The sequence below is a fragment of the Phasianus colchicus genome, chromosome 17, assembly GCF_987193195.1.
Source record: "Phasianus colchicus chromosome 17, bPhaCol1.hap1.1, whole genome shotgun sequence".
In the NCBI taxonomy this organism is placed as follows: Eukaryota; Metazoa; Chordata; class Aves; order Galliformes; family Phasianidae; genus Phasianus; species Phasianus colchicus.
Genome location: NC_143452.1, coordinates 9,883,505 through 9,908,732, shown reverse-complemented (window position 1 = coordinate 9,908,732; position 25,228 = coordinate 9,883,505). Strand labels below are relative to the sequence as shown.

At 47.3% G+C, this 25,228-nt stretch overlaps 3 protein-coding genes across 4 annotated transcripts; 2 read left to right on the top strand and 1 right to left on the bottom strand.

Annotated features, from left to right (window-relative positions):
• Nucleotides 1-1,941: 1,941 nt before the first annotated feature.
• On the bottom strand, nt 1,942-11,756 carry ARFRP1 (ARF related protein 1). 2 transcript variants are annotated; one of them, XM_031589404.2, is made up of 8 exons: nt 11,584-11,756; nt 10,322-10,421; nt 9,883-9,970; nt 9,319-9,401; nt 8,775-8,856; nt 8,412-8,482; nt 3,623-3,723; nt 1,942-2,136 (listed from the first exon to the last, which is right to left on the bottom strand). In XM_031589404.2, exons 2-8 carry the CDS (start codon nt 10,412-10,414, stop codon nt 2,049-2,051), a joined length of 606 nt encoding a protein of 201 aa, XP_031445264.1. In that variant the 5' UTR covers nt 10,415-10,421; nt 11,584-11,756; the 3' UTR covers nt 1,942-2,048. The 2 variants fall into 2 exon arrangements, with proteins under 2 accessions (XP_031445264.1, XP_031445257.1); XM_031589397.2 differs by having other exon boundaries at nt 11,634-11,756.
• Nucleotides 11,757-11,887: 131 nt separating this feature from the next.
• Nucleotides 11,888-18,091, top strand: ZGPAT (zinc finger CCCH-type and G-patch domain containing). Its single transcript, XM_031589363.2, has 6 exons — nt 11,888-12,851; nt 13,611-13,744; nt 14,359-14,517; nt 15,532-15,663; nt 16,509-16,926; nt 17,389-18,091. The coding sequence occupies exons 1-6, from the start codon at nt 12,208-12,210 to the stop codon at nt 17,525-17,527; spliced, it is 1,626 nt and encodes a 541-aa protein (XP_031445223.1). The 5' UTR covers nt 11,888-12,207; the 3' UTR covers nt 17,528-18,091.
• Nucleotides 18,092-18,749: 658 nt separating this feature from the next.
• On the top strand, nt 18,750-25,228 carry LIME1 (Lck interacting transmembrane adaptor 1). The gene is made up of 6 exons (XM_090152192.1): nt 18,750-20,011; nt 22,679-22,830; nt 23,261-23,312; nt 23,387-23,474; nt 23,560-23,945; nt 24,226-25,228. Exons 2-6 carry the CDS (start codon nt 22,715-22,717, stop codon nt 24,595-24,597), a joined length of 1,014 nt encoding a protein of 337 aa, XP_090008318.1. The 5' UTR covers nt 18,750-20,011; nt 22,679-22,714; the 3' UTR covers nt 24,598-25,228.

The following is a 25,228-nucleotide window of genomic DNA, read 5'->3' as shown; positions in this document are numbered from 1 at the left end:
TTATGAGAACAGCTACTTCCTCAAGCTCAAAACTGTTTCTCCTCTCTCATCTCCTATTGTGAGAAAGAGATCTGAGAAAGGTATGGGGAAAGCTTGGAAAACCCCTGGTATCCAATTAAACTGATATTTCACTTTAGTTAACTGAAGAATTTTATCTCTTAGCAAGGAGCTTTTCTTCTCCTGTCACGGTTTTGCATCATCAGTCTAATTGTTGGCATCAATCCTGCCAACTGAAGCAACAGCCAGGATCACAGTTACCTTGAAAATCCTTGTGTGTTCAGAGATGGTCAAGTGGGAGAGATGCCCCTTACAACTAACAGCCACTGAATATCCAGTTCTCTTGTACACCTGAACTTTCAGCCTTATAAAACATACAGCACCTAGAAAAAGAGCCACTACTTACAGCAGGCGAATGATGTTCCCAGTAATCTTCTCTTTCTACACCCACAGAGTGCATAGGAAATCTGAGATGGGTTATTGGGTCTAAAGAAACTTAATGACATCTCTTGCTTCTAGCTGTTTAGTTCTTCTGGGATACAGCACTGATATTTGCACCACTCCAACTCAAACTCAGGCAGTGTGCTATCCCATCTGTTCTAACAGCAGGTAACTGCAAGGGATTTGAACCAGATTCTGGAATCACTTCCATTCTGTACCAATCACTGTTTTTCTTCCACGACAACTGCCTCGCCTTCTCCTGTCCTAGTGTTATACAGAAGTAAGACTCTGTTCTGGCTTCATGTACTTCACGATATACTTCAGGTTCCTTCACACCTTGACTCAAAGCAAGGAAATGAATGCTTTTGTGGAAAAAAAAAAATTGGCAGTAAGTTGCACACAGAACATTTAACACAGAGGTCTTTGGCAGACGCCAGATAACATATCTTTAAACAAATATCACCATGTATCTTACTCAAACAGAGCCAGAACAATGTAACTTTCATTAGGTGCAAACAGCATCAAATGCCCACCAGTGCCAAGAGTAACTCAGCCACACAAAGAATAATGCCCACAGCCAAACCACCATAAAATGCACCCAGATGTTTTCAAAGAGGTATTTGGAGAAATGTTAGTGATATGCCCACAGAATTACTACTAGCTGGGTAGGCTAGAAGAGAAGGGAGCACTATTTGACTTTGAGAGCTGCCTTTCTGTTCCTTCCTGCATTTCAAAAAACCCTAGAAGGCCAAGTACCAACAATTCTGAACTTATAAGACTCATCAGTCGTTTCAACAAGAGAGTTCAAAGGAACAGGAAGCTTTATTGCATACTGATTTTCTCCCTGCCCAGTGGTTCAGATTTCGGCCTAGACATTAAACACAGAGTGCCCCAATTCATTCCAGTTAAACAAGGCAATCAATTATTCTTACAATTAAGAAGAATGCACAGCAGGGACTGGCAGTCAAAGCAAGGCAGTGCTTCCTGTCCTGTTAAGAATACCCTTTTCAAACAGTGTATCACTGTGCTACAGGTTGGCTTCTATATCTGCATTTACCACAGGTAAAAGTCATGGATCAACGTGCCAAAAAACTGAGTTATAATCAACACTGTCTCTCCCCATCATACAAACAAAAGCATAACAGGGCCAGTAACACCACCTTTGGTAGCCATGGGGCTGGAGCAGCAAGGTATTTTCTCAGAGAGAAGGGAGAGCCATTTGTCATGCTCCCTCCCCTTTCATATTCACTTACTCAGTTCCTTCAAGGGAGGAGAGTTCCACATTACTGGCCTCTAGCCCATCAGACTAATAAATCAAGAATCACAAAGTAATACAAAGTAGAAAATGAAGTTCTTTGCATCTGCAACAAAGTACAGACTGCCACTCAGTCTATGCTCTCAGGTCAATGGCTTAATACTTGATGTAAGAGATTCTCCCCAACCCCAGCTGGAATCCTTTGCTCAAGTTTTTTAGACAAAGAAAGAGAATGTCTATCTCCAAACTTCGGAAAGAATCAGGTGTAATAGGAATCTGGTGGACCACCTTCTTTAAAGAGAACACTAAGCTGTGTGGGAAGAGAATGTCCATTCCTTGTCTGCCTTGGAATTTCTTACGTGATGTCCTTCTTTCTTGGGGGTCGGTGAATGTTCCTCACCACGCACTTCACCATCCATTCAATTCCCTCGTTCACACCTTTGCTGAGGAAATAAGACAGGTAGGCAAGATTAAAACACAAAAATGTGGTGCATGTAGGTCCTAACTGACAACTTACAAGAGAAAGCAAAGTGTCCTGCCCTGCACTTCAGTGCTGGTATTACTATTGAAGCTTCTCATACATCCAAACAATTGGGAATCAGATTTTTTTTCAATTTGGCATTTAAAGTCCATATTTTGTTTCTCGGTTGTTTCCACAAGTCTATGTGCAACTTGATGAGACATCAGCTCTGGAGAAACCTTGAATGTTAAAGCACTTGACAGTCAGCTGGTTTGAGGTTATTTGCTGCAAGTCCCAAGCTAGCTGTATCACATATTCCAATCTGGCTCCAACTTTCTGTAATCATCTGTGCTGGGTTTGCCAAGCAATAAACTGGTCTGCACAGCTTCCCAGACAGGACTTCTACCAGTAGTTTTATTAGTGCAAACTCAAAATGAAATTTTGCAAGGAATTTCCACAGAGATCAAAAATAGAAGTGTTTGTATGACCACAATGGTAAAGGTTGTGTTTCATAAGGTTATTATCTAATGCTTCTCTTCCAGTCAGTGCTTACCCACTGTTTTTGTTGTTGTGGTCATTCATCTACTTAACAGCATTTGGTTCTTAGTAATGTAGACAGCTGAGATTTTTTCCCATGGTTTAAGAAGCTTTACTTATGTTTTCCAGTAGCTTGTATTATATGACAGCTTTGTGGTTACATTAAAAAAGAGAAGAAATCTCAAAGCTCTGGATTCAGTACTTCAGCCAGGAGTATTTCTCTAACCATCTCTCACAGTACTTTTGTCTTAATGCCAAATAAAACTTTTCACTCAAGAAATAAAAGTGTTGCCAAAGTAACATCTGACACAATGCACAAGAATGATGCCAAGAAGTTGAGAACTAGGTGGTCTGGTCAAGGCCATGGCACGCAGCTGCACAGGCATGAAGAAATATCCCCGTCTCCCAAATTTTGGTCTGTTCTAGTCACTGTGTTTTAAACCACATGATTCCCTGGCACACAAGCTCTATCAGACAGCTATATATATTATCTATATAACAAAGCTCATCTGCACGCCCAAAAATATGAAAGCAAAATCATAATTACTCCACCAGCAATGGAACACCACTCACTGCCCTGGCAGTGTCATAAACAGCTGTATTTTCAATTGACTTACTGCATAAAAGCCAAATGAACCACTGCAAGGATTAATGTGTATGGGGAAGGAAAAACAAAGGAGAAGCATCACCAGCTCCCTAAGCCCCCAGGTCTCATCGCTTTGTGCCTGTGAGCAGACAGGGCTGGAATATTTTCATCATGTTTTATAGAAGGGATTTACAGATGGAGTTGCTGACCTGGTGCAAGTTCAAGGTTCACAAACGTGTCTGTCACTGCTGGGAAGGAAACACAGCTCCCTTACCATGGTTACTGCACTCTGTCATGCTGACCTCCTTGTATGGCACTACACAGCTGTTCTGTTAACCATACTCACCCAGTCAGAGCAGAGCAGGCCTGTGTTAGGCAGTCTCTCTTCCCAATTTTGTTAATGCAGTCACTAAATGCTGTTTTGATGTCAGGTATTGACAGACAAGTCTGCAAAGAAAATCAAACAAGAGCTTTCTTTCTATGCTGCAGGAGACAGCAGGCTACCAAAACAAATCCTACCACATCCACAGTTCTGCTCCAGCCAAGATGGCACAGTGATGTTAGGTTAACACCTCCCCCTCCCCTTACGTACTAACACAGCACATTCACTTTACTTTCATTTTTAAAAAAAAAGGTTTTTCAACTTCTTTTCAGTAGCCATGAAAGGAGCACAGCCTGTACACCCTGCAGACAACCCCTGCCCCAACCATCACACACAAGTCCTGCCTTACAGAACACTATGGGAGCACAGCTATTCACCAGCCCTTTAGAAATGGACTCTTACCAGGATCCCAGCTACGCCAGCTTCTGCAGCCAACCCAATGCCAGTGCCCTGCCTGATCTGCACTTGCAGAACGTGCTGACTGCTATCTTTCCTAAGTACCCAGAGCATTCTTTGACATTAAAGTCTCCCTGGACCCGTTTGTTGGCATTTCACACATGGAAGAAAACACTGATAGCACAGAACGCATTTCCAGAAGCCTGGTGTCACTTCACCACCAGCTCTTGCAATTGTGTAGATTTGCTAAGAGATTACTGGGAAGCAATTTTAAAAGAGACAAACACATAACAAAAATCAAGAAATCAGCACATTATGTTCCTGACAGAACGGATGGTGACATCAGAAATCCTTTATTCTTAGGGTTACAAGATGAGCAAACTCGCCCTACTGACGCTGAGGTCTGCAGTCACTGAAGATTGAAATTAGGCACCAGCTTTTAAATCCTATTCTGATCTCAGTGCTCGGAAGCCTTGGACAATCCATTTAAGCACTTCTGCTGGCCACAAGCCCAGCTTTCTTCCTCTTTCTGTTAAGAGATTATAGCCCCTCAGCAAGGCTCAAACACATGTTTTAGGCACGTGTTTACTCAAATGCCACATCAGATCCTTGTGAGGCTGGAGGATTAAGCCACATGTAAGTATGTTTTGATAGTAGAGACGACACACAATCAGGAATTCAGCCTTCTGTAAGCCTGGGTCTTAACTCAGCAGAAAGAAATGAATGATACCAGCAATCAGAATGCTGGTTCTGGAGAAACTTGATAGAGAAAACTAATGTGGGGATGGTAGTGTGATAAATAAGCAAATCTCAGTGCTTATAACTAAGAAGCATTCTTAAGAAATGACCTGAGAGTTTAATGACACCCAATTCACACAGTGCCCTGGAATTCAGAATTGTGATTTTCCACTGTGAATTCCTCGAATCCATTTGTTGTGCAACTTTTGATGACTGTGTTTTCTTATGACCTGAGTTCAAACCTTCAGCTGCAACCAATGAGATCCAAAAACGTTACTTTGTGCACCAAAGCCATTATAACTTACTGCAAGATTTTTGCCAAATGAAAAACTATGAAATTCATGAAGACAACATGTCACCAGTAGGATAAATAGTAAAAAAATAAAATAAAATAAAAATATATATCACATACTAACTTCACAAGAGTAAGCCTGGACTTGGGACCTGGAATTCATACCAGTAGGGATGAAAGATGGGTGAGAGATTATTTCCAAATGATCCGTTTGTTCAGGTTTCTAAAACATGCAGCTTACTTTCTGTATGACATTCACTGCCAACCAGGAGCATCTGAGCTTCTCGTGCTTAGGAGAAAATGTCAGTTGTGGCTTCTAAGTTCCTCTCTTTTCCTCCTTCCTATCTCCATTACAAAACAATTGTTTATAGATGTGTTTTGTCTCCCAGCTGAAACCAGAGAGCAAACTAGGGAAACTGGATTTGTGATCACATCAACAGCGTAACATTACAATAATAAAATCCACAGATGACCTTTCTGGGGTGATGCTATCTACCACAACGGAGGAAAATCACAACTTGAGGACTCAGATATCCCCCTCCACTTCCCCTAAAGACTGTTCAGAATCATCATCTCGTGCAGGCTCTCTGAGGCACAGTCATGCCAGGACAAAGCTTCAAGTATGGGCTTCCCAGACACCTCCAGGGTAACTGGCAGAATGGAACTAGAAAAGGAACTAGTGATAATAAGGTAGCTAATCATAATAAGGCCCAAATAAAAATACTGAAAAAAAAAAAAAAAAAAAGATACTAACTAACCTGGTCTGCATTCTGTGCTACGTTCTTTTTATGGAAGCTTATTTTAAATTAAAACTAATTTAACAGAGAAGCTGTAGTATTTCTTCAGTGGGAATTCAGAATAGTCATCGTGTGGAAGGTTTGTTTTCCAACATCTGTATGGCAAAAAGAGAGCACCAGGAGTCTTCACAAGCACACTGCTGCAGTCACCACCACTCCTCTCATTTCCCAAAGACAACAGAAGCTTTCCAATATTCTGCTAATTTCAAACTAAACTCCCAACATTTACCCTATGACCAAGAACACAAGACCTCCTCCCAAAGCATCACACAACACTCCACTTCCATAGACTCATTTTTAGCTAGGTTTTTTCTAGTATTTCTAATAACTTTCCTAAGTGAGGCACTCTGTTCCCCATTTTACAGTTCAGAAACACAGAGAGTTTAAAGGTTTTTAAATGCTGCATTCACATCTGCAGACAGAAAATTCTTTGCTGTTTACTCAGCAGTAAACAGATAAAGCAAAATGGGCCAAAAGTGAGACTGACTTGAGAGTCAGCACCAAATATTACCTGTCAGATACCAATGCCCCCAGCAAAGCTGCAGCTCCTTTAAAGCAAACAGAACCACAACCAGCCCTCTCACAACACGCTTTTGACTCAGCACTCAATCAGCATTTCAGAACAGCCTAGTATTGAAGCTCTGCTGTATTCCTGGTAAAAGAAGATTCACAGAAATTGTTTCCAGGATAGAAAAACAGCTATTTCATGGCTTGTGATGTTATTCCATCTCCTGATCCTGCCAAACATCACTCATGCTTGGCAGCGCTCTGTGGATGCAATTCACCCCAGGGTAGCAGTGGCTGCTAAGAAAGGAATTTCTTTCTGCAAGTTATTTATCATCAGAACCAAAAAGAATCTCATGCTTTACGAGACTGCGTGCATTTCAAGCATTGAGTCAAAAACTTCCTTCACTTGTTTTTCAGAACATAAATCCACGTCAGAGTTTGGAGACGTTACAACACAAGTATTCTTCTGACCTTTATAAATGTAAGCAACCTACATTATTTTTCACCTACAAATACCAGAATGATTAAGACACCATTTATCTTCCCTCATTACGATCTGTGTTAACAGCAGAGGAATGCTGGGGAGAATTCTTCACTTCAATTACGTGACTGGAGATCCACAGCAGAACAATCTGTGTCACTGATTGCTTTGTAATGTTCAATTTTCTTCCAAAGTTCTTCACTCCTGCTAGATCAGTGGAAGAGAAATAAAGACCTCCTGTTTTCTAACCCTTGCTTAAGAGAGCCTAATTACTCAGAAATATGCTATAGATGCTTCAGTGTTTTCTTAACAGCATTGATGTCCCTTCACTCTGTGTTGATGTCCAAGATCAGCCTATGACTAGACCTCTACACTTCCACAATTTAGATATTACTTGAAAATAGATATACTTCCAGCCAGCGTAGCTTTGCTTATCTCATCACAGTTCTGCATGAAGGCACTGAAACGGTGGGCTGCTCCCAGACCCTCTAGACCTTCATAGTTTTTACCTTGAAAGCCCATTTCAAATATCTCTTTGTAGCCACTTGTTCAGTTTGCATTGGCCCAGCTTGGGCGCCAGAAGAACTGAGCTCTGCAGTATGTCCATAACAAAAAATGCATATATGGCCATAAGGAAATTTCAAACAGCTTTTAAGTCACTGCATGTAGTTAAATCTCAATGGCTAAAGATAAGAGTGCAGATTGCTCACTTTTACTGTACTGCTGCATGGAAGCACGAGAGGTAATATTCTAGTTCCCACATAGAAAAGACACTCATCTTTCCCATACACCAGAGTTCACAGCAAAGTCAGGAACTGAAATCAGGAATTGTGGATCTTAAGTTTATGCTGTCCCTAACGTGGAATTACACTTCTTTTCTTTCTGTGCCTAGATAACCTGATGATCATCCAAATGTCTCCTGTGCTGTACAAATGAATAACAACAAAATCCACCTTTATATCCAAAGTGATTTCTATGGAAGTCTCAAGGATTTGCCACAACTACACTCACTGAGATAGGTGTACTGTCCAGGGAAAGGAACTGGGAAGCACTGCCACTCTTTGGAACAGCTACTGATCACAGCTGTAAAGGTTCCTACTCCAAGTTTTCCCGACAGTCTCTAGCTCCATCTAGAGACTGATCTCTCCAATTGCAGTACTGGAATTCCATGTACAACCCAAAAGAGCATAAACAAACTTCACTAACCAATTTTGCTGAATAAACAAGGAAAAAAAAAAAAAAATCACAAATCAAGATACCAACCCACAGCACAGGAAAGCCATCCCATAGCTATAGTCTGTTCTGTTTACAAAAAAAGCTTCAAATCAGAAGGGAAAAGTGCCTCTGTAGTAATCTTACCCACATCACTGGGAAAGGGTTGGGAAAAAAAGAAAAAACTAAATTCAAAGGAATTGTTTCCAGCAGTGAGAAAGCTCAATAGGTATCAGCCCAGGAATATCAAATAAATGTAACACAAATGCAGAGCCCAGCTTCCCAAGGTCTGTTTGCTCATTTAAGAAGCACATCTGCAAATAATCTTACCTCTACATCCTGCTTGTTAGCCAACACCAGAATTGGAACTCCTTCCAGAGCTTCGCTAGTAATCATCTTCTCTGTAAAGCACAGAAAACAGAACAGAGGTTTAGTCAGTTCTGGAAGGCAAAGTTGTCCAAATACAAGACCCTTCTTGCCCAATGAAGCAAGAGGATCCTCCTCGTGTTGTATTTTCATTTGTTCCAACCTTTCAGACTTCTACCTCATAAACACAGTTATTTATTACACAAAGATGCACACGTACTACAGATGTGTCACCAACAGGCTGCAGGATCAGACACAATGGCAATGACAAAACAGTGCCAAGAAACATGATGAAATCACAGGACTAGTAAAATACAGTATACTTACCAAAAGCTCTTTTAGATTCTGAAAGCCTCTCCTCATCAGTGGAGTCAATAACGTAGATCACACCATGAGATTCAGCATAATACTGAAAGGATAACACAGATGTTAGTGTATGTAGCAGCTAGGGCCAACTGTTACTCTTGTAGATTTTTATTTTATTTAGTAAAATTTTGATACAGGTGAAAGAGATCGACCACGAAAAGCCAGCTGTTTGCATCATATGTTTGGAGAGAAGAATGGCATCACATAAAATGCATTGCCTGCTTGCTGGCTTACTGAATGAAGCAGATGAAGAATCACATCTGCTCCACAAGCCCTAAAGAGCTTCTCTCTATCATCACAACCCTCATATCTAATGGTAATTACTGTCTGTTAACACTAATGCAAATATGAAGCACAATCTTTGCTAATTTCACAAAGATACATTCAAACCTTTGGAAAAGGGTTGATGCTGAAGACTAAGGTTACCAATAAACCTGTATGATTATCAAAGGATCATAGCTCTGTCACTGTGAAAGAGACCAAAAGAGAAAACTACATCTCCAACCTTGTCCCAGAGAGACTGCAGCTCCTCCTGGCCCCCAAGATCCCAAAACATCAGCCGAGTTTTGCCAACATCAATGGTACCAACTAGAAGGAAAGAAGAAAAAACAATCCAGTGAAAACTAAAAGGGTTCTCTAAAGCACAGACACTGAGAGTGCTGGGGTGGAGCAAATCATATACAGAACTACTTCCAGCAACAGAACAATACATGAGGAAAAAGTGTCTGCTACATCAGATATAACCACATCAATGCAAATAATATCAGAATCAGGGCAAAGAATTCCAGCAAAATGTTATTTAACCACTGAGTGTAACCCTGAAATGGAACATCTGCTTCTTTAGGTTTTCATGACTTCAAGGTTATCTTTTCTTATAAGCTAAGCCAGTCGATTTTATTCTCTCACAAAAACACACAGGGGGAGGATTGGGAGAGAAGACCTTCATGTGCAGGAACTATTTTGGTCTTGTCTACTCTTAAATAATTCAAACACTCAAGAATGAGTGCCTAACTTTGCAAGTAGGCCATAGTAATAACAACAATAATAATAATAATCCATATTTACTTACTGTTTAAGCCTACAGTGGTTGTGATTTTCGACAAACTCATCCCTTTGTAGTTCTTGTTAAATCGAGTTTTAGTCTGTTCAAGGAAGGTCTGAAAAGGAATGTGAAAAAGTATTTACTCCCAAATATTCTACTGCCTTGGGTAACCCTGTCCCAGACCTGTTCCAACAGATACTGCCCTACCTAACCTTGAAACAAAACACTTTTCTTGCTCCCTATTTCAGTACAGAAAGAAGGGCTCACAAGTGATTACAGGATTATCAAAGCTTATGCTAAATTTACATACGAGATAAAAGTTGATTCTTTGGGGGTAACATTGCTAAAATAACCCATGTTACAGGTGAAGAAAGACTGACCTATATGGTAGAAGTTTTATCTCTGGAGATGGGGATGTTTAGGACTGCATGCAACCTCTATGCAATTGGTAATAGACTGCACTTACTGTTTTACCAGCATTGTCCAAACCAAGGATCAAGATGCAGTATTCATCCCTCTGGAACATATACTTATAGAGTCCGGACAGCAGAGTATACATCCTGCTCCTGCAACAGATGCCAGGAAATCATTAACAAGCAGATCATTTCCAAAATTCTTTCATTCCACAATCTAAATGTTTCCCAACATCAGATTAATAAGTTATGTTTCTCATTTATCAGTAACTCTTAAGCCAACCCTAGGACAAATCACAGGCACAAAAGCAAGCATGCAAACAGCTCAAGATCCAATGTTCAAACACACCTGAGCAAGGGGTGATCTTCCAAGTAGCTTCACCTCTGCTTCACCATACAAAGCACAGCACCCACTAAATTCACTTCTCATTTCAAAACTTCGGGACTTAACAGAGAGCTTGAAAGTAACTTGCAGCACATATAAGACTCATAGAAAAGAAGCCAGTGGCATACAGATATACAGAAAGAGCATTGGCATACAGATATACAGAAAGAGCATTCTGAGCATACTGCAGGTTGGCATCCCCTCACTTCATTTGTGACCCACGTGACAGTATTATGGGATGTTCAACAGCCAAACCGAGCTCACATCCAAATGTACCCTGCAGATGTGTAGGAATGCTCACCTATCCCAAACTCTCCACTCTCCAGCTGCTACAGCACCCACCATACAAAGCAGCTGGTCACAATATAAGGCCGTGCAGTGGAACAGCCAGCAGCACAGGGCTGAGAAGCACACACAGCAGCTGCCAGCAGCACTCACTGCTGCTCGTGGGCTTTGCACAGGGCAGAGAGGAGCTGCTGAAACACGAGGCACGGCGGTACCGAGAGCCCGCAGCACTGGAACTGCTTTTTGTTCAACACAGACTCAAAGAGGAACCTCAGGGCAAAGAGTTTTACAAGCGACAACCTTTGCGCGAGTGAACAACCGCTCTGAAGTCAAACAACGCTGCCTAAAGGCCAGGGGGAAAAAAAATAATAAAGAAAAGACAACAAAAAAGCGTTCCAGAGGTGAAGGGAGGGTTGGGCAGTGCGCAGAGCGGGGGGGCACGGCAGGCTGCAGGGCTCTGCCCCCGAACAGCCCGGAACCGGGCACGCAGTGCAGCCCAGGAGCCCCGCTCCGGGCCCACCAGCAGCCCCGGCCCCGCGGAGCCCCCCGACCCTCGCTGTTGCCCCACAGACCGCGGCCCTCACCGCCGTCCCCGCCCTTCAGAGCCCAACCGCGCTCGCAGAGCCGCCTCGAACCCCGCCGTACCCTGCAGGCCCGGCCGCGGAGCGCAGACCCGCACACCAGAAGCCCCTCACCCGCTTCCGGGAGCGCCTCCCGTCAACCAGCGTCGCCGTCGCCGCCGCCGCCGCCGCGCTCCCCCACGACACCGGCCGCCGGCGCCGTCCCTCGCGAGGCGCTCTGGGAAGCGTAGTTCTCACGCCGCCTCGAGAGCGGAGAGAAGATGGTGATTTTGAACTACAACTCCCAGAGGGCTCAGCGACACAGGAAGCGTGAGAGGACCCGGATGCGCAAGTGCAGAACGGAGGGCCCGGTCGCTGAAGTGGCGTTGCGCGTCAGCTGGAGGAGCCGGAAGTGGCTGCCCAGAGGGGCGGAAGTGGGGGGAGTGTGATGGCGGCGGTACCGCGGGGGTGCGGGAGCTGAGTGGGGAGGTCTGGGCTGCGGCCGTGAGAGAGCCCGGCGGCTCCGGAGGCCTCCGGCGGCGCGGTGGCAGGACAGGGCAGAGCAGTCCCGAGCTGTCCGGGGGCCTCGACGCACCGCCGGCCGTCTGTGCGCTGCGGGAATTTCACCGAACTGCTTTACGTATGATTCTGGGGCACGTTCTGAGTTCTCGGAAAGGACACAGCTAAACACGCCTTTCTTTTGTTCGGAATGGATGAAGAGAGCCTGGAAGCAGCGATCCAGGCCTACAACGCCCAGCTGCAGCAGGTAGAGCTGGCGCTGGGGGCGGGCCAGGACCCCTCGCAGCAGTCGGACCTGATTCAGTTGCAGGAAGACTTAAAGCAGCTGATAGAACTGACCGAGTCCAGCCTGGTGGCTGTCAAAAAGAGCAAGCTGCTGGCTGCCTTAGATACAAATGCCTCCTCCTCATCCCCCCAAGTAGGTGCCCCGGAACAGCGTGTGAACCCCGACGGTTCTGCCCAGGACGAGGAGTATGCTGCCTTCAAGGAAGCCATTGCTGAGCTTGGAACTGATGATGAGCTTTCAGCTGATAACAGCGAGAGATCTTCAAAGGGAAATGAAGAAAGCAAGGAGAAAAGTGGATTGAAGTGCAGTGAGGAGGAGGAAGAGTCTGACAGGGAGGAGGAGGAGGAATTGAGTGGGATGAAGGTTAAAGCCCCATACTACAGTTCTTGGGGGACGCTGGAGTACCATAATGCCATGATTGTGGGGACAGAATACTTGGAAGATGGCAGTGCGGGTGTCAGAGTGCTGTATCTCTATCCAACTCACAAGTCCTTGAAGCCGTGCCCGTTCTTCTTGGATGACAAATGCAGATTTAAAGAGAACTGTCGGTAAAGAAGAATATGGAGGGGGAGGGGGCTCATATCCTTGCTGTTGCTAAGGGCCATGTTATTCAAAGGCAGGAACATCTGAGTGTTACATGATGGCTTTTGTAACCAGTGGGATTTTGCCATGTTTTTAAAATCTGTTGTGTATGGTAACTGGTGGCATCAAAGAGCTGGACAGTTTTCTTCAGGTAATGCAGAGATGAAGCAGAAATCCCTGTGGTCAAGTAGCAGAGATTTTACCTGATGATTCAGATAGCTACATTAGTCACAGATTAATGAGTTAAAACAAAAATACCAAAGACGGTCTGTTGATGGTGCCTTTGTTCCAGCTGCATGCAGAAGTTGTAGGATCTCCATCTTTGGAGAGCTTCAGAACTAACCTAGATAAGGCCTTGAGCAACCTGATCAGTCTTTGAAGTTAGCTGTGCTTTGAGTAGGACACTGAATGGAGGCCTGTGTGTCTGTGTGCAATCCTCAGTATCTCAAAAGATCTGTGATTTTTCAGAGATCTGCCTTGCAAAGAAAGCTTCATTCTTGGGGGTGGGACGCATTCTTTTGTTAGACAACATATATGATATGAATACGATGAAAAATAAATGACTTCTGTAATTGAAATAATGCATGATAAACCTTCTGTGCAACTACTGGTACAGATTCATCACTGCTGACAACTTGTTTGAGTTTCCTGTCAGAAAGGAAAGGGTATATTTAAAGCCTTTTCCAGTGACGTAGATCTGACTCCTTTTCTGCCTTCCCTGGTAGGTTTTCACATGGCCAGGTGGTCTCTGTGGAGGAGCTTCAGCCATTTCAGGAGCCCAATCTGAGCACCCTGGAGGTGGGCTCAGCCTGCCTGGCAAAACACAGCGATGGGATATGGTACACTGCAAAAATAACTGGTGAGTGGTGTTTGTGGGTGTTCTACCAGAGCTGTGTAGAGATTGAGCACCTATGCTTAGGGAATTACAAAATAGGACTATTTTGGTTACTGATAGCAAAAACTTGAGGATGTAGCTGTGGCTTTGAACTGAAAATCTGGAGGTAGTTGAGAACGTGTTCTGAGTTGTGTCAGGCTTGGGAAGGGAATAGGAAACAAGGTGACATAAGAGCAGTAATTTAGAAGGGAAATGATGGCATAGTCATGAAATGCGCTGAGAGAGAAGAGGCTGGTGTGGCAGGCTCTTGCTTGCATGTTTGAGTAGAATTGCAGTAATCTGGGAGTTGTTGGTAGAGGCTTCCCTCTGTTCTGAGAAGGGAAGGGTGAGTGTTTATTCTTTGGCAATTGCTGGGTCAGAGGGAATAAGTCAAACTTCTTTTTAGTTCCATTTGTCAATAGCCCATCTTTCTTCATTTTTATAAGTAAATCTTTTAAGCATATAACTATTTTAACAGATGTTCCTTGCGCCTTTCTCCTCTCCCACATCATTCCCTGAAGCTAACTTTGAGAAAGCCCTCTGCAATGTTTGTATTGAGAGTTTACTTGAACTCTTGTTTCTTGCTTTTCCTTCTGTAGATATTGACAGTGGTTATTACACTGTGAAGTTTGATTCCCTGCTGCTAAAGGAAGCTGTTGTGGAAGGAGATAGTATAATTCCCCCACTACGAAATGAAGATGGTGCCTCATCTGCTGAATCTGATGAAGACAGTGTTGATGATTCTGGTTATGCTAAAGGTGAGAAGGTGGTGAGGGTGTGAGACAAGTGCCTTGTGATCTGTGTCTGCCTTCTGTCTGGGACCTGGAATTACTCTCCTGGAGCTTTCATTGCAAGTGTCTCACCTCTCATGAGAGGGTGGGTAATCTCTTTTTGCGTTGCTGAAAGTCTGAGAATGTGAAGAATCTGTTATGTTACAGTTGCAGAATGAAATCTTACTTTTGTGCAGAGTATTAGTGATGAAGCTGGGATGTTTCTGTGGGAGCAGGTAGAGGGCGCAATGTTTTACAATGGAGTTCCAGTTCTTAGTCTATTTTTCAGGTGGGTGTGTGAGCTGAGCAAGTAAGTAAAACAGGAGACTTCCAATCTCTCTGGAACCTATATGGAGCTGTATAACATATGAGATCCCAGGCACGAGTATTTGGACCTCCCAGTGCCTTATGAGTAACAGCTGTGCCTGGTTTTTTACTACAGAAAGCTGACACAAACAGAGCCCAGGTGAATTCTTTGAGCATATATAGGTAGCACTCTATCTGTGCTAGTGCCCCTGTTGTGTCACAGGGACAAAGCTGTGTCCCAGAGCTCTGTAAATCTAGCCTAATGGAGATTACTGAATGCTAATAACACATCATTAGCATACTAGCCTAGAGAATCCTCATGCTATTGACGTGCTCTGAAAGCACTGATTAAGCATATTATGTGCCACAGTGCCAAACTTTGCTGGGATGGCATATGTCAATCTGACCATCCCAGAAGAAAGGAAAGAAAAGAAACATAGGAACTTGTAGGTGATTCTGCCTGGAACTATGAGATGCTGTGTGCATTAAATCAAGTGAGAGCTCTCAAGTAACCCTCTAAGTGGTTTTTGTAAAAGGTGACAGCACAGTAGGAACAAGTAAAGCTGGAGGAGCAGCTGAATGATTCTGTGATGGGAGAAGTACATTGTATTGCATCAAGAAGGGTTTTCATGCTGTTGAAGTTTTTGCAAATCGGCTTTGTGTCTGTGTCACTAGTTTGTCTTTTTTGTGCTACAGTGATAGATTCTGGGGTTCCAGAGAATGGAGAATGGGCTCCTGCATGCAGTTCTTCTTTCGGTGGCTGGGAAGCCCACACTCGTGGCATTGGCTCCAAACTGCTTGTTCAGATGGGATATGAGTTTGGAAAAGGTAAGAAAAGAAGGTTATCCTCGTGGTGTGGGAGCCTGCCTATGTTGCAGTCTCAGTCTTGTGATGGATCCTAAGGCTAGGTAAGAAGACCAAGATTTTGGATGAGGCAAAAACTTTGCTGAAGGGCCTGTTAGTTAAGGCTTGAGGTATGTAATGAATGACCCCTGGGTGAAAGTGTTAGTAGGCAAGAAGAGAACTATTTAATCGAAGTACAGGCACATGTGTGAACCAGCCCCTGTATGGTAATAGCAAATATTGGAGGCATTTAAAACGATGGTCAAGTTAACATTAAAGTTGTGAGAACTGTGGAATGAGCTGTTCAGAGGCTTTAGGTAGGTAGAAGGGAACTGATTTGTGAAGCTTGTGATGTCTGTGTTAAAGCATCTCCTGGCTCTAGACATGGACTTCAAAGCCTGCTAAACTAGCTTCTTACTACACAAATTGTATGGAGCCTTGGGGGCCTTAGGAGGCCAGTTTGCTACTTGATTTATCTCGGGTTCTCCCAGAGAAACCAAACCAGTTTTAAGAAGAACCTGCCTTGAGAAGCCAAGGATGTGAGACTGAACCTTGTCTCACAGAAACTGACCTGGCTATTGGCCTTGGGCTTTTTTTTTGCATATCTTCTGCTATAGAAGGCTCCTGCTATTGAGTTACATAAATGAGCTGTGGATTGTGTTTGTTTCCCTTGACTTGGATGGTAGTTATAAAGTTTCGCACGTCCAAAGCCTGCTTGCTTGTTCTAAGCTTGTCAGTGTGAGTGTGGGTTTGTGGTGGAACTGATTTGGAGAGGGGATGTCCTTCCTTGTGGTAATGGCTTGGTGACTCTCATGGCTTTTCCCTCTCAGGGCTGGGGAAGAATTCTGAGGGCCGAGTGGAGCCGGTGCAGGCGGTGGTACTTCCTCGAGGGAAGTCCCTTGACCAGTGTGCTGAGGTGCTTCAGAGGAAGAAACAGGGGAGGCTGGACCCTGGCAATTCGAAGAAATCCCGAGCAAAGGGAAATAACACTGGGAGGTCCCCTGCAGGCAGCCGCAAGCCACCCCACAATGTGTTTGACTTTCTGAATGAGAAACTGCGAGGGAAGAGCACTGGGGAGAGGGCTGGAGGTATGGCACTGCCGGAGAGGAAAAGCAAAGAGATTTACCATGCTAGCAAGAGCACCAAGAAGGCCCTGAGCGTCCGCCTCTTCCAGACGATGGAGAAGATTGAACAAACACAGAAGGATATCAAAGGAATCCAGCAAGCCCTGGCACGCAATATTGGGCGGTATGAAAAACTTCTCTTTTGGGCCGTGGGATAAACGGAGGATTCTTGGTGCATTTGGGAAGGGGTGGGCTTGAAATGAGGTGTGGGAGGGAGGAAGGAAACTTCTGTGCGAGACCTGGGGAGAAGTAGAGAGAGGGAGCCTTTACATGTGCTTCAGCCCAGCTTGGATGCTGGCAGGTATGTCTGGGGTCCTTTGAGTGGGATTCAGGCTGTTAAAGAGAAGAACTCTCTCAGGAGAAGTTCCAGAGTCCCTTCCTTCCCATGCCCATCTCTGAAGTGCTGCTGTTGAGCAGTGCTGGAGGATGTTTTCTAGCCCAGACTGTGCTGAGCATCAGGTGCTTCCTGCCCTCAGCAGGTGCCTTGGGCTGATCCTATAGAAAGGGGAGACCCTCCTGGGATGGTGACAGACCTCTGATCTTACCATGCAGGATGACACAATGCTATGATGCTTCTTGCTTTCAGGCACAGCATTGCTACCGCTCAGCTGGAGGAGAAGCTGGCTAATGCACACAAGCAGCTGGGGCAGCTGCAGGCCCAGGAAGCCAGTCTGCAGCGGGAGCAGAAGAAAGCAGACACACATAAGAAGATGACTGAATTCTAGTCTCTGAGGAAGGTGTTTGACTGAAGTGATTATCCTTCTAGCCAATCCTTGTGCTCATGGCCTCAAAGCCCGGGTGAGCTATCCTGCTTCTCTGGGTCTCAGGCTACATTCCCAGTCCAAAAACTGGGCTGAAAAGCAGCAGTTCCTGAAACTGGATGCTTCTGAGCTCTGCTGGGAAGAGGATGAGCCCATGTCCATCCAGCCTTGAAGTTTGTATAAGGACTAGCTACAAGAAATACAATTCTCTGCTATCCTGCACACTTCTTTCCTCTCATCACTGCAGTAGCTGGAGTGTGTAGCTGCTCAGATGATAACATTGCTGGCTACGAACCAGATGAGGAGGGCCTTTGAAAGCCCCACATCCTGCCATCGGTTGTGGCTTGTGTTTGCAGCCAACTGATGAACACAAGTGAAGGCAGGGTCCCAGGCACATTCTGGCAGAGCAGAAAAGGCATATGCTAGTTGAAAACAACAAAGGCAAATTGCTTCAGCTGCTCTCTACCTTCTGTTCTTTGCTATGGGGTTTATCTGAGAACTCTTAAATAAAGAGCAGTTTCTCATAAACCTAGTGTAATGCATAGACAGAAAACTGGCAGCTTAGGGGTGGGTACTAGGGGCCTCAAGCATCGTATTTCTTCAATTTGACTGTAAGAGTATCCCTCAGACATGCTATAGCCTAACTGATTGACTTGGCATGGGAAGCTGCGTGGTTCCCTGAGTGCCAGAGCTGGGGGAGTAAGACAGCAGAGTAACAGATTCTCAAACCTCCTAGCCAGGAACAACACTACAGGGAACCTTGAGCTTCTGTTGTTACTTGAGTTTTTCAGTCTTAGATGGCTCTCTGAATGCAGATCCTTTATTAAGAAACTTCAGGACCCAGTCTCAGGTCAGACTGTGCCCTGAACAAGCACAAGGACCAGGAGGTGTGTGTGTGCTGAGCACACAGCCCTGCCTGGGAGCAGGCCAGGCGAGCTGCCCTTCCCTGCTGTGTGGTCAGTCCTCTCACAGGAGGGATATCCTCTCCCCAAGGTTGTATTCTCTGTTGGCTGCAGCTGGCCCTTGCCCCAGAGGAGAGATGGTGATTTCATCAGACCCTCCTTCTGGTGGGATTTGTGCATTGTAATTGTGTTGGTTTTTTTTTTTTAAAAAAAAAAAGTTAGTGATTTCATGCCAGTATCTTAAGAACACATTTTTTCTTAATTAAAAAAAAAAAATCAATTTCCTTTTATTCTGAGTTATTTTTTCTGTCTAATGGAAAGCTTTGCTTCCTTAATGCCACCTTTTTATCTGTTTCTGAGAAAATTATGAAGCTGTCAGCTTGGGTAGAACTGCATCACCTTGTGGGGGCAGGCCTGTCTGATTCACTGCCAAGCTAACCAGAAAACCTAAGGCTGAAGGAGATACGATCAGAGTGGAGATGTGATTTAGCATTACTGCAGACACACCTCGGAAAACAAAAAGCAACAGCAAAAATAAACAAGATTAATATCTTCAGGAAACCTCTCAGAGTGCCTCTTTCCTCCTGGAAAGCAATGGGATTCTGCTGTGATGGGCACTGTGAAAGGTAGTGGGCTGCCTGGAGCACATCACATCCGTCTGTTTGTAACTAATTTGGCTGTAGTCTCTTCATTGTTCTGAATTCATGTTCTCCACACTCTGGTTTAACTCCACACTCTGGGTTTAACTCAGGCTTTTAACAATGGCTGCTCAGTGCCCTCCCCGATGTCTGCAGTTCCCACACACAAGTGCTGAGTGGTGACAAGAGTTAGTGTGCCCAGCTTAGCATGGGTGCTTGTTGGAGTGGCCCACGACTGATGAGCTGGGCAGAGTAACTCCTTGGTTTGTTTTGTGCCCCGATGCTGTTTGGTATTTTACTTTTCACAACTGGATGTATTAGCCCTGTGTCTCTGTTGAGCCGTATTTTTACCCCTTGTGATTTCCCACAGCTTCACTTTTCAGACTTCCATTCACACAGCTGCTGCCTCCCACCCAGGATGCATCCCTGGTGAATATTTACTTGTTTTTTTTTCCTCTGCCCTTTTAAGGCGCTGTTTGTTTGCAAGGTAATGACTAGATGTGGCAACCCCTTCTTTCCTTACGCTCACCTGCAGACACACAGCTGGCTCCAAAACCAGCTCTACAGGAGCAGAGAGCAGCAGAGGGTGCTCTTGTGAGCTGGGTGCCTGCAGAGCCTGCTCACAGCCAAGGCGGGGAGAAGCCCAGCCTGCTGCTGGGTGAAACAACAAGCTCTGCAGGTCAGGAAGCTGTGGTCTTGTGCTGCATGGTATCTGCACAGAGCTGCCTGCCGAGAGCGAGCTGAAGAGTGGGAGAGCTTGGATCGAGATGCTCGGAATGTTTGGGAGCCCCTGATGAGGAGCAGACCTGTGGTTTAAAGGAGACAAAGTTCTCCGAGTTGACTGGCAAGGAAGCAAGCATGGCTGGACTCCTGTTCTTCACACTCACCAGCTTCTGAGGTTCTGCAAAGTAAGTGATGGTCCCTTTCTCACCTGGCAAACGTATCTGCGACTAAACTGGGGCTGGAAAATATTTAATCCGTGTGGGAACTGCAGTGCTGTCAGAGATGCTGCTGCAGCCAGCCGGACTGGACAGGCAGGATTCCTATTTTCAGTGCTGCAGAGTTGAAGCATCGGCTGGGTGAAGCCTGCAGGGAGGCGTGCGGGGTTTGTGCGTGGTGCTGGTGGTACTGGGGATGGGAAAGGTCTGAAGCACAGCAACTTGGGCTTGAACTGTTGATTGCATCCAGAACAGCTCTGGGGAAAACATTGAACTCCTGTGAGAGGGGCGCTATGGAGGCTTGAGTGTGATCACTGAAACGGCCTCTCGTCAATCTGAAATGATGTAGGACTGTGCTGAATGTGGGGCGAAGAGGCAGCCAGGAGATCTGGGCAAAAACACCTCCTGCATCCCCTCATGCTGCATTCTGGAGCCTGCCTTGGTCTGCATTGTTAGTGCTGGGTCTTAGAAGTGCTCATCCAAGCTTTGTAAGGTTTGGGTCTGGCGTTAGAGATATTTTTGGCCCTTTTTTAAGTTATTTCAATGGGAGCTCGGAACCCCTGTCAGAGCTGCAGGAGCGCAGTGCAGGGGCTGAGCACTCGTGCCTGCTCCTCTTTGGAAATATTCTTCAGCTTTATTAATGGCATGCCATTGCCTTGGGCAGGCTGAGTGCTGCTGATTAACCATTACGAGGCTTTTGTTTTTCACAACTGCGGACTGAAAGCCCCCTAATTCTGGTGGGCTTTTTTTTGGTACAACTCCCCAGGGCACCACACTGTGTCGGCTGTGGCCCCATTGGCCATCATGGATGGGAAGCACCATGCTGGCTGTGGTTCCCCATGGCAGCTTTGCAGACTCTCCTCTTGTTCTCATGTTGTGTTGGTGCAGCGTTATCTGCATCAGTGAATCATGCTGGGAGAAATCGTCAGCAGCAGAACTTAAATTGACAGGAAATCAAATTTCGTTGTCATGAGGCCCAGCTGAGGAGCTCGAGCTTTTTTGTAACGTGGCTTTTGGAGCTGAAAAACCCTCATATCCCAGAGTAAGAAACCAGGTTCAGTGCTGGTGCTGAGGCATCGTGACATGGGGCGATTCCCCAGTGTGTGTCATGCCCACGGAGCTGCAGCCACCTGCAAACCAGTGGGACTGATGGGAATGCTCTCTGCTGCAGCTCCTGCCCTGAGAGCAGCCTCAGGACCTGGTGATCCATGGCTTTATTAGCAGGAAATTGAGCTGCACGTTGCAGTTGGTTGGAATCTCTGTCTTGCATACCTGCTCGGTCTGAGTGTTGGGTCTCAAATTGGTCACTCTTGGTAATTGGTAGAACCAGCACCCTGTCCCTGGGGGGGGGCTGTTCCCAATGAGTGCAGAACCCAAACGTGCCAAAGAGCGTAAAAAAATGGACCGTTATTTTTAGGTCAAAAACACAGGAACAACCACAGACCTCCTGCACAGTGGAGAGGGCGGGCAAAGTAGGTCAGGAGAAGAGCTCTGAGTTAAGTTCAGCTCAAGAACCTCACTCTCAAATCCGAACAGCTCAGGGATGGCCTGGGATGAGCCGTCCCCACGTGTGCTTGTCTCAGCAAGAGAAGATTTCCCTTCAAGCCCCATTCACCTCCAGCCACCATTCCTGCGTATCGCTCTGCTAAGTGCCAGCACCTCTCCTTGCTCCTGCCCCGGGTGCAGCCACCCCTGCAGCCTCTGATTCTCTATAATGAGCCAAACGAGTTGAGCAGGGACTGTCTGGAGCGCTGCAGGTAACGCATCGTGCGTGCTCAGACAGCGAGCAGTGCTGCCTAATTAAAACACCATGGAGGGAGAGGAGCTCCTTCCCAGCTCTGATGTGAGCCGGTTTGCCCAGCCTGGTTGGTGTCTCCGACCTCCCGTCTCCATTTCCACATGGAAATAATTGCTCTCTGGGGGGGTAAAGGCTTTGAGTCGGCGACGTTTCCGAAGGTGTGGGAAGTTCTCACGTTGACACCCCAGGGCCTTTTTGGGGTGTGCAGAGCAAGGAGCGGCCGCTGTGACATCGGTGCTGGGGATGTGGTGGCAGTTTGGCAGCACAGCAATGGCCGAGCAGGGAAAGGAACGATGCCATGGGATTTTACTGGTGTTGGGTGAATGGTGACTGCCACAAACTGCTCTGCTTTCCTCCATTCTGAGAAGCAGAATCCTGTCTGTGCATCCCCTGAGTCACACCACGGCCCCCATTGCGGTTGTGGTGTTGTCAGAAGGGCTGTTGCCAACATCCTACATGACCTCACCAAATGGCTCCCAGCTCTTCTGACCCTATGCTGTGGTCACCGCCCAGCCCTGGTGTCCCCAGAGCGTGCTGACAATTTGGGGTGCCTCTGGGGCTTCTCCTTTGTAAGATCTCAAAAGCAACGTGGGAGATGAATTCTGTTCTGCTCCTTTATCAAAAGGAACCAACATCCGGAGCAGCAGAACCTCCAGGAAGGCAGCAGCAGGGCAGAATACAGTCCCTGGTGGCTGGCCCTGCAGAGGCTGTTGGCAGCATCTGGGCAGCCCCCTCCCAACAGCTGCATTGTGGGGTCCTGGCAGGGAACAGGGCGCTGGGCATCGGGTGCTGAGAGCCTCGTCCCCATGCACGACCCCACTCGTGTTTTCTCTCCCCAGAGCTCAGCCCTGCAGCACTCACAGAAGTGGTGCCCCATGGCTGTGACCTACAGTGAGGGGCTGCTGGGACCCCCACCCCTGGTGGCCCTCGCTGTCCTGGCCCTGCTCGGAGGCCTGGTTTACCTGTGCACCCTGTGTGCTGCCTGCCGACGGTACGTGGCCGGTGATGCGGTGTGCTTTAGGGCTGCTCCCCACACCCAGATCCCTGCTGCAGCTTTGGTGTGCATTGAGGGGGGAGGCTTGCACTCAAAAAAGCTGGTCCCAGCTGGGGGAGAGGCTGTGGTTGTGATGCTGGGTGTGGATGTTGAGTGGATGAACATTGGGTGGGTGAACGTTGGTGCAATGCTGGGGAGATGCTAACAGGATGCTGATGGGGTTTTGAGGGTTCCTGGGCGCTGGAGCTGTGTACCCAGCTGGGTGCAGGATGTGCACGAGCCCCCAGCAGCACTGCCCCCACTGCAGTCTGGTGGAGGAGCAGGGGATGGGTTTGGGATGAGGGCTGCACAGCGATTCCCATTGGAGCTGGGTTGAGCTCCCAGGCAACCGCTCGCTTACCACCACTCAGTCCCACTTCTCCCACAGCCATGGCAGGAGAAAGAAGGTCCCTCCAGACGGCGTGAAGCTGGTGGATGAGGTAAGGGTATGGGCAGGGCTGGGGGGGGGAGCTCTGGGTGCCCTGCCCTGACAGCGTGCATTTCCCCATTGCAGTCCCTGCTCAGACAGACACAGCTGCGCTCGCTCAGCAAGTCGGACACGAGGCTCCACGAGCTGTACCGCCTGAAGGCCAAGGACAACAGTGAGTGTGTGCAACCCCCGAGCATCCCACCCCACACACCCTGTGCTGCAGTGCAGTGACTCCACGTCCCATCTCCTTCCTGCAGACCAGCGCCCAGCCAGCCTGGATTTCCCCCTCTCCTCACTGCCTCCTGACTCCCTGCACAGCTCCGTCCTCCTGCATCGCCAGCTGCCCCTGATCCCCAGCTCTGAGCCTGCAGCCCCTGACCAGACCTACTCCAACCTGCTCTTCGCCCCAGCGCATCGTGCGCCCCCGGACACGCTCTATGAGTGCCTGGCAATGGGGGAGGATGATGTACCTACTGCCACTGGGACCCCAGCGTCCCCCCCCCGGGTCAGGCAAGGGGCTGCTGACTATGCCTGCGTCCGGAAGGTGAAGAAGACGGTGCCAGAGGAGCAGGAGGGGGCCGTGGCAGGGCCCTCTGCAGCCCCACAGTGCTGGGAAGGTGCAAGCGATGCGCCCCGTCTGAAGGTATGGCACTGGGGGAGACCCATAACACCACTCCCATAATGAATGTGTGCAGAGAAGGGCATGCAGTGGGATATTCTACTATTCCAACTGTGTTTTTGGGGGATTGGGATGGAGCCCAGGTGCAGGTAGGAGATGCACAGAGCGCTATCCTGGGTGATGCAAAGAGTGCTACCTGTGGGTACGTGAATGCCATCATCCTACCAGGGCTGTGGGGGCTTAGGGATGACCTGGGGGGGTTCCCAGGATCACCCATCTTCAGACCATTCCCTTCCCTCCGCAGCTGGAAGATATGTACTCAACGGTGTGCAAAGCCACCAAGAAGAGGAACCATGGCCCTGCAGCATCCCCCAGGGACGGGGGATCCGGGCGGCCACCCCCACCCCATGAGGAGCCTCCTCCAGCTGCCTGTTGGCCCACGGCCCCCCCTGAGCCCTGCTATGAGGCCATCAATGACAGAGCCTGGGCTGCACGTGGCCCTGAGCCGGACTATGAGGCTGTGGATATTCGCTGGAAGAAGGCAGCAAAACGGGAGTGGCCGGGGAAGCAGGACAACCTCTATGAGAGTGTTGGTGATATGTGGGGAGGGGAATCTCGGGGAGGTTCTGGCTGGACCAGTGCCAATGGGCTGCAGGTGTACATCACCAACCTATAGCAATCCCAACGTGGGCAGGTGGATGGACGGACGGATGGACGGATGGACAGACAGATGGATGGATGGAGGTTGGGCGCTGCGGCTCTGTCCCGCAAGGTGGGGATGGGCACACAGCTGTGCCAAATGTGAGCTCTGTATATATTTTAAGTTACTTTTCTTTAATCATCCTTGTCCTGTCCCACCTGGTGCCAGCAGGTTGGCACCGAGGTGCCCCAGATGGGTGGGTATGGTGGGATGCCTGGTGCTACCTCTGATGTTCCATGGGAGCTCTAGTTGTGGGTTGGGGCCGTTGCCATGAGGCAGCTCCAGGCATGGACTGTGGGACTGGGTCACCCAGCGGAAGAGATGCTGGAGCAGAACAGGGCCCTTCCAGCACTGGGAGCCATGAGCAGCTCCACTCCATCTCCCAGTGACCCCAAGGTTACTGTGGGATGGCTGCACGTCCCCATTGTCCCCTGGCACTTTCCACCTCCATCACTTTTGGGCATGTGTGACACCTCCATGAGCAGCGTCCTACAAACCTGTCGCTGTATCATTTGTCCTGCTGGTAAGAAAACACCCTTAAACTCCATCCAAAGCCCTCACCCATGATGGCACCATGGTGGGCTCACAGTCACGTGCCGGACCTGCA